We start from the raw sequence: 9,264 nt of genomic DNA, 5'->3' as shown, positions 1-9,264 counted from the left end.
TAATGCAGTTTATTGCGGCACACCACTAACAGTGCGTGTTCTTTTGGATCAGCCATGTTTGTTGGAGTTTACCGCCTCTATTCTTGCTGTCACGGGATTGGCCAGATTCGCGGTCTGGTCCAAGCTGTACTGTCTCGTTAACATTGCTAGGTCTCTGGTAATGGCCTTCAGACACCGGGTCAACGACGTCTCCTAGTACTCACATAAAGTCAAATATTAGGCGACAGAGCTGCTAGAATGTTAAAATATAATAAGTCTCCATTATGAAACGACAGGCAACAAAGTTTGAACCCACACCTCCCAGTAACCAGGCTTATATACTCAACCATTAGGGTTAATTAATTTACTGACAATGGGCCAGTCAAAGCACTGAACTTGTTATTCTAAAGCATTTTGCTTTAACCAGTCAGCTTACGCTAAGATATTAGATCAAGTTTAAATCCTAGATTTAGGCCTATAACTGGCCATCGTTCATGTAGATCTATACTTGTTAGGCCAATGACAGCGAACAGTAGCTTACAGCTGCGCCACACCGGTTACATGACGTCTCATGTCACGGCTCTTCGCGGAAGTGTCATGCTCGAACCGGCTTAGTGCAGAGAACCGTCCACCTGCATTGTGCTACACATTTTTTGCCATCCCATAACCGGCTACGTGCAAAATAAAACTATCGGTTGTGGTATTTAAAGAAAAATCAAGCAGTATTTGGTCCCAACACTTATAACTTAACCCTTTGTACAGAAATAAGTAAGATTACGCAACGCGTTTTAGAAATAATCAGGTTTTTTTGTCCTTCCTGTAAAATTGGTCTTTCTACATGTAGCCGGTTTGTGAATAACACGGAGGATATGTTTATCTTTACGTTCTGTTGGCCTCTTCCAGTGTTTGTTGTGTTCTCTAACGCCCATTCTCCCTGCTCACATAGTTGTTAGATCTAGATTCTATTATATCATAATTTTATCATGTACCCTACGTCCACTATTCCTGTGGAAAGTATCCCAAACAGCCAGCAATAGCATCAGTCTACAAGGTTGGGGAGCTTAATGTGTTGGTAAATGAGTGACATGTTCATATTTGTAATCACTTTGTCAGTGGTTCTGCCGGTCTGCTTTTCTGACTTTATGTATGTATGTACCTAAGTATCTCTCTCTTTCTCTCTCTCTCTCTCTCTCTCTCTCTCTCTCTCTCTCTCTCTCTCTCTCTTGGCTTTTATGTACAGGCTCCATTCAGTAACATCACACCAACGCAGACCCCTATTCACATAAACACACTAACGCAGAAAATGCTATGGACGCCACAACCAACATAAAAAAACTTCACACCCAACAAAACATCCAGCTTTTGTATGTTATTTTAAATGTTTCTCACGAGTTCATAGACAGAAACGGGCGGTACAAGCCAAAAACATTACGCAGAAAGACAGATCGAAACACAAGAGACTTTTAAATGTGCTCTGAAGTCAACAAGATCAATATTTTACATTCAAAACCGGTTCAGTTTTTAACTTGCAAAACCGTAAAACCTCCTCAAAATTTGCACTGGTGCACCTTCCTTATCATTGCACGTTTGATACTGTGATTATTAAGGGGTGCCGTATCTTGTGAGTGTATGCAAAGCGAATTAGCAAAGGTTGTTCAAAGAGCACTTCTATTTGAAAACATCGTTTCATTTGTACACACTACACTACGTACACTAACGCAGTACAATTGCAAGTTTGTAACAAATACTATCTACAAGGTAACCTACGAGTATTTTGACCACGGCACTTTGTATAATAATATAGACATACTGCTCCAGACATGAGACATATTTTCTTTTCTCTCTACTTTTCAATAATCCGTTCATTTGGAGAAACGAAGCACATATATTTTTTCGAAGATTATTATTAGGATGATGCCTGTATTATTTCCTATTTAGAGAGTAATTTTTACAAGGAATTTTGTGCTTGTAAAGAGCACGCGAAGAGTATAGAAAGCCTGGAAAACAAGTTGTTGATCTTATGAACTCCTAGACTAAGAACCTTGTCACAGCCAGAACGGTAAGATGGCACACAAAGATCCATGTTTCAGTTGACCAAGTAGCCGGAGAACGTCAACGTGACCTCGTTGTCTTCTGTCAAGTTGGTGGTGGTGACGTCAGCCCATACCTTCTGGCCTGGCTCTAGCGGGGTCATGAGGTCAATGTAAGCTTGTTGGTCGTCCCGCGCAGTGGCGATTACCTGGTCGTCCACCACCAGGCAAGCTTCAAGCGGAAACTCTTTAGCCTAGGCAGAACAAGAGAATAGTTTGTTTCAGTAAGAGTTTCACAGCACTTGCAAGCAATTACGTCATAGAAGAGCCCGAGATTAGAGTTTTTTTTCAACAGAGTAACAAGCACAAACAAGACGTAGGACAGACAAGAACGAAAGATATTTGATAGGAAAGAAGGAGCAAACCACACCAGAGCACACACCAACCACCCATGAGAACGATTTAGGATATATTTTGCTTTCGTGCCTCTTGTTGAGCTTATGAGCTAACGAAATCAATCCTATTCGTTTCGGTAAATGCACTACTTTTATACATAGATTGTGTCTTTCATCATGAAGATTAGTTTAGCAGGGCATATCCTTCTCGCCTTTCCACCTGGCCGTTGGTATGGTGTCTATTCTGTCTAAATGAAAATGTAATAATTATAATATTCATTTCTGTTTATTCCCTCCACATTTTCAAGTCATTCCAGTGCTTCTCCAACATCTCTCAATTCACAAACACAATAGTACACGAAGGTTTCGTTTTAAAAGTTTAACCTCATATCAACTCCAAATCCCAAAGAGAGTCTGAACTTTGAGAGAGACATGATCTGTTCATTTCACCCACCTCCTATTCCACCACATTCACGTGAAAACGAATTGGTAAAGAACGCTATTGTCAGAGAACTCAAAATTGTAAAAGACCCTGACACACCACCTTGTTAACTGGGTACTGTACTTGCACATTACATAATACCTTCGAAAATTGACATTGGGTGTCCAAGTCTTCAGCAGATGTAGACCAAAGGGGGAATAAGTGTACATTTTCCGTCAGATTGAATCGACGGGCACTCTGCTAGTTAGTTGACTGACCGGATTTCCCTGATTCAATCCCCCCGATTTGGCGTTTTAGAATTGGGGTGGTTTTGTGCACTTTTTTAATGTTTTCAACCCATCCGGCTCGGTCTAGTCGAGGATGGACGTTAATGTCAGAGGTCCCTTTTAATATAAGAGTACTGAAAGTGGCGTTAGACCTTCTTGTTTCGTTTTCTTTGCTTTGCTGTCTTAGCCACAGAGGTTATTCTGGGTAACAGAATATTCGAGATCTCCTTGCCAAGAGTCTAATTATGAGATAATATTCCCGAAAAAAAATAATAAAAAAAATACAGAGCTCATAACCTTGACCTTTGTAGCTTACTTCTTAACTGTGGCGGGTATGAAGGGGAATGTAGAGTAAAAACATCGTAGTGAACAGTGCTATACGATATAAAAAGGAACAGGCGGTACCATTTAATACATCCATGATATAGAGGTTTGCAAGTGGAGACATTTTAGAATCAACGTCACCGACATTGCACTTCTGTGCCTTGTCAGCCGAGGTGACAACGTGTCATGCTTTTAAGACAAATGTGAGGCAGCGTGGTGGAATCAGGCTCTCGTCAATTTTTGGGTATGTAGAGTTATTGGTATCATCTTAAATCTTGTTCACTTGTCTTTATTTGGATGAAAATAACTATCCATTTATCTTGAATACAAGTCGAGATATTTGCGAATGAAGGAGGTGGGGGTCACCTGTTTTCAGAAGTAAAATTAATTAGAAAATGGCAACCAAAGATTTGTTATTTCCTTAGCTTAAGAGTCCGTGGTAACTGAAAATTTACAGTTTTTGTGCCTTAAATCAACGTTTATCAGAAAAATCCACACAGAAATGAGTTTTTTTTATAGGGTATGAAAGGTGTTGAGCCAAAAAACAAAATTTTTTATAAAAATACACAAACCTACTGAAAAATGCAAGTTTCTTTCCTTTTGATTATTTTGACGAGAAGCTGATTCCCCCACGCTGCCTCACAAATGGTGTCCTAGCGGGTTTTGAAGTAATAGTTATCTTTTGTTAAAATTCTAAAACAATTTTCAAACAGGATTACCTTGAGAAAGCTTAAGGAAAAGTGGTAGATGCCTTGGTATAGAGCTTTGAACTCTCCAGTGTTTGGGAAAAAGTTAAACCCTTTGTTGACCGTGGTCTGGTAGCCCTGGAGTCTCTGATGGGTGACATTGCTAGGGAGAACATATTCCTGGCGGGCAAAGAACACTGTCTTACGCTGTAGTTTTTCTGTGGAAATGGAGGAGGGTTTTATTCTGGTTTCTAAGACTTTTACAGCACTTGAAACACACATATTATGTCGTAAAGGTGCCAAAAATTTGAGGTGTTGCTAGAGAGTAACCTTTAAGAAAAAGGAAGAGAGACAGTGGCGGTGGGTGGACCAAGATTTGGGTGGGGCTTAGGGTTCTTCCACTTCTTTACCACCAAAAAAGCAAGCAATAAGAACAAAACAGTGATGATTTTTTTATACTCACGCGAGCCACGGCATTTTGAGAACAATTCAAACGAAAATAGTCACCTTTGTTTTCCATCTCTTTGTTCTGCGTTAAATTCTTCAGGATGGTGGGGACGAAGCCGGTTGACTTCCAAATGTCTCTAATTAGTTTTTGTCTAATGAAAAAGTTGCCTCAAAAGTGGTTTGATGTAATTAATAACTGTTAAATCTTAGCGGCACAAACACACAGCACTCCGAACACATACCGTCTATGAGGTGAATTGGGTCGGGTTGTTGCGGAAAATAGAACGTGTCTAACAAAAGCCCAATGGACGCATAGGTAACTGTGTCACTTGGGGAAAGTGTGTCGTAAACTTTCACCCCATTGTCAGGGCTGGGACTGCGTGAGCCCTTTGTGCAGTTTTATTTTTTTCAAGTCTTCTCCCTTTTTACAAGAAGAGTTTCATTAAAGACGGGCGTGGGAACCGGCTTATTCTTTCTGAGCCCTAACGCCATTTGATTGGCTGTTAGGTTACTATAGTTGTAAGCGGTGACTACAATGATTGGATAAACGGGCCCAAGCTGATCACTGTGTGTTCATTGCGTGCGATCATAACGGTTTCAACTGTTTATTTCGTTATTTAAGAAACTTTCATTAACTAAAGGATAAAATTGGGGTGGGGAGGGGGTGAGGTTGGGGGGCTCAAGCCCGTAAGCCTTTCACTACCCACCGCCACTGAAGAGAGATAGGAACAATAACATATATTGGACAGGGAAAGGGCAAAACCTCGCCAGAGCACCTGCAAACAACCCACAGAAGGAAGTAGAAGGCAAAAAAATTAAAGATACAAAATTAATGCAAGTCAAGGGTCTGACGCTTCTGTCAGTTTATTTTCAAAAAGCCTGGCCGAACCTCCGAGGGTACAAACCGAGGACTGAGCCGTATTGGCGGACAGCCTTGCAAACTTACACAAGCAGCCCAAATTCAAGTACAATGTACGTTCCTTTTGATGTGGGATTCAATGGGACACCACCGCACCATAGTTCCGCATCACGCCAACTGAGTCAACGGTCCTCCAAAATCAAAAGGAAAAGAGAACGTTGGTAGTTGATACTTTACGGCGCCTGGTCTTTCAGGGGATTTAAATTAAAGCATTTCGGTTGACATACCCTTTTAAAAGAATTTTGAGGCATGATTAACTTGTGCTGAATGTTAAACGTACGCATAAACATATTACCGACTACATTATTGTCGACCTTGCATGATCTGGTGTTGTAAATGATTTTGGGTTATTTATTTGGGAAGATTACGAAACCGTAAAAGCGAAAGTCTGGTATACAGGCACCAAAAGAAACAAGAAAGAAGCAGCATCATTAAAAATAAATGACTAATTATAAGGCCAACTACACCAAAGAAAGAACCCCCCCCCCCCCTAAGAACCTGGAAAAAAACAAAACAAAACAAAAATGATAACAACAATAATAGTAAGAAAAAAACATCAAGTTTCACAACATAACCAAAGATAATACATAAAAATACTAACCTAATTCTTCCTTGAGCTGAGTCAAGGTGATCGAGTTGTCTGTGGTGGACTTGCTAGTGCTAGAGTCGTCGCTGCTGTCTTCCTCATCCTCCTGCTCTTCAGCCGATGGTTTTCTCTTTTTCTTTGTCTCTGTCTGGTCAGCTCTGACCCAGTCAACGTAATCGGGACATGACCTAGTTTTGGCAAGCCTCCCCTCGAGACTGGATATTTTGTCACAGATCTGAGTGACTACTGATCTTCCACTCGTGACGTCATAGCATGGGGTAGAAACAGGCTCTGTAACAATTGACCCAATAGTCGTGGATACATTATTATAATAAAGAACAATGCAGTGTATTTGTCACGTATTTGTTGTTGTATAATAATATGTACATTGTGAACCTTCACGAATTCAGGCTGAAAGTTCTTCGTATTTGTTCGATAACTTCCGTAACCATTTACTCCAAATGGATCAACTAGTTGTACTTTACTGCAGTTTTGATTATTGAAAGAGTTGTTTAAATGTGAAATTTGGTTTAGATCTAGTCTTACTATAGAATTTACCATCCACTTTAGTCAGACAATTTTCTTACGATAATTTTCTTTTCTTCTTTCTGTATGGTGAAAGAATCGAAAAGCTCTAGATTACAGAAACCAGTTAGTTAAGAGCACAGTCGCACCTCTATAACCATACACGCTAATATTCAAAATGACATGGGTTATGAAAGAGGGGGGGGGGAGTGAGGATGGATGTGTGAAGATTATATGGCATGTAAATTTCTATTCTTGCCAACATTCCAGCACGTGATGTATCCTTTTATCCTGCCAAATTAAGGTCTTTCACATCACGCCCAATCTTCAACTTCTAACGTACGTAATTTCTTAGGGGGATTCAAAGACAACACATTCTTCCTGGAGTAGGTCTTTTTTGTTCAGTGAGAGAAGGCTAGGAGATAGGAAATTAGGGGAATGGGAAAAGGGGGGCTCCAATTTTGTGTGTGAAAGTTTTTTTCCAGGAAATAGTGACGTAATCTTATTCCTTGTGCAGGGATATTTTTATTGGGGGGAGGGGGGGAATAGATTTAGTGTTTAGAGCTGTGTTTTATGGTAAGCAATCTATACATAATCTGGGTCAAATAATGCATTGGTCCTGATTATATTTAAAGCTTTGTATGGCAATAACTCACCGGCATCACGAGAGTGTTGCGGCTGCTGCTGCTGCCTGAGAACACTGTCCAATTTTCCCATCATTTCCTTAATTGATTCGGCCGCCATATCGTCATCATCTTTTTCACCCAATCCCTTTGCTCCCACATCGCCGATTTGTGCAGTCAGTATTATTAAACCGAAGAAAACACACTGGAAAACAGCCATTTGTTTGAAATGATGAGCCGAACGTACAGTTTGGTTTAAACAATGAGAAAATCTGGAATAAAAGCTTGTGTATAGCACAGGAAAAATATCACTAACAGCACACTGCTAAAAAATTCTAGAATGGTTCTTGAGCAAACTAGAAAGTAGTCCACATCTGTGTGCATTGCGCTGAGGTTGGAAAAGACAAAAGCGGTGACATTAAGCAGGAACACAACTGAGAAGAATGTACCGTAAAGTTGTTTATCTTCCCTAATGTTTTTCTTTATAAATGAGTACAAAATAATTGGCTACTATTTACCCCCGATTCTGTTATTTTCTAGAAAACCTGCACGCTTCTTTGCAGGCGACCCTCTGTGATTTTCTTGGTTTATACTGTTCAAAGAAATATTATTCATATTTTGAGTTGTCATGAACTCGTGCATTTCTCGACTGTCGAGTACTGGACAAAAAAGCTCACTTTTACAGTACTCGACTGTGGGCAGTGACGACGTTCATGGGACCTAGATGTTTTCTCTTAGGCTCCAGAGATAAGCCAATCGCAAAGCGGTATCGCATGACGTGAGTCTGCACTCTGCCGCCTTTTTCTCCCCCGGGAAACATGATCCAATGACGTCACTGTGTGTCGTTCTGCTTGGTATCTCGGCCCTGTGTATTCGTACTCTGAAGCGCATTCATCTGCGTTGCTTTCTTTTTTCTTCCAGCGCTTTGAGATTTATCATGTTTGAGAGTAGAAGTTCCTGCAGTCTTTGTGCATTGTGATACACACCATGTTTGATGAGACAGACAGACATCACTGTGACAGATCCAGCAATAGTATAATATGTGAGGCAGCGTGGTGAAATCGGGCGCTCGTCAAAATTATGAAATCCGAGAAATCGGCTTTTTTATAAAAAAAAACCAGATTGCGCATTTTTGCGAATTTTTGTTTTTTGTTTTGGGCTGAACACCTTGTGTGTCCATTCAAGAACAATTTTGTGTGTTGAATTTATGAATAAACGTTGATTAAAGGCACAGAAATCGTAAATGTGCAGTCTCCAAAGACTTTTAAGCTATGGAAGTCACCAAACTTTGGCAGCCATTTTCTCACTAATTTTAATTCTGAAACCAGGTGTCCCCACCTTCTTCAATCGCAAATAACCCGACTTCTGTTTAAGATATATTTGTATTATTTTCATTGGAAAGCTAGGCAAATTAATAACCTTTAATATGATATCCATAACTCCATATACTCAAAGATTGACGGGCGCCTGATTCCACTTCGTCGTAACACATACTCGTATATACCATGCTGGTGGAGTGCCAGAGTTATGAACCTTGTGAAACACAAGGACATTCAGCATGTAAATCTAACCGCGTTCTTCAATCTTCCACTCTGTCCTGACAGGGAATTTTTTGTCTTCTGGAGTACTGACGTCTTAGAAAACTAAACACAGACGTTGTGTCCCTGAGGGTTGAAATGATTTCACACCCCAACCCCACCACCCTCCGCCACAAAAATCGTCAGAATAAGTTGAATATTACTGAATACCCAAATACTATGCCAATGGTAGTCATCATTCAGCTTGTGTTCTTCGACGGATTTTTTGTTGGGTTTAATTTGGTGGTTTTTGTTTTTGATTTTTAGTTTGGTTTAATTACTTAAGGTGTAAGGGTTCTGGGGTGTAAAGCAATGCTTACTCCCAGCAGGAACAATCTAGATCGTAGTTAATACGTGGGGTTTTGAAAAGCCAAAAATAAGTTGTTAAGATCAGAATCTCGTTAAGGAGTATTAAAAAGGTCGGGTCACAAATTGAGTAAACCAATCAAAGCAATTTCTAATAAT

At 40.1% G+C, this 9,264-nt stretch overlaps 1 protein-coding gene across 1 annotated transcript; it reads right to left on the bottom strand.

Annotated features, from left to right (window-relative positions):
• Positions 1 to 1,335: 1,335 nt before the first annotated feature.
• On the bottom strand, positions 1,336 to 7,621 carry LOC101856230. The gene is made up of 4 exons (XM_005111684.1): positions 7,256 to 7,621; positions 6,090 to 6,365; positions 4,156 to 4,340; positions 1,336 to 2,263 (listed from the first exon to the last, which is right to left on the bottom strand). The coding sequence occupies exons 1-4, from the start codon at positions 7,440 to 7,442 to the stop codon at positions 2,066 to 2,068; spliced, it is 846 nt and encodes a 281-aa protein (XP_005111741.1). The 5' UTR covers positions 7,443 to 7,621; the 3' UTR covers positions 1,336 to 2,065.
• Positions 7,622 to 9,264: the final 1,643 nt, after the last annotated feature.

Source organism: Aplysia californica, unplaced genomic scaffold, assembly GCF_000002075.1.
Source record: "Aplysia californica isolate F4 #8 unplaced genomic scaffold, AplCal3.0 scaffold01101, whole genome shotgun sequence".
Taxonomy (NCBI): domain Eukaryota; kingdom Metazoa; phylum Mollusca; class Gastropoda; order Aplysiida; family Aplysiidae; genus Aplysia; species Aplysia californica.
The sequence above is the reverse complement of the archived record's forward strand: the minus strand, read 5'-3'. Positions and strand labels throughout refer to the sequence as shown.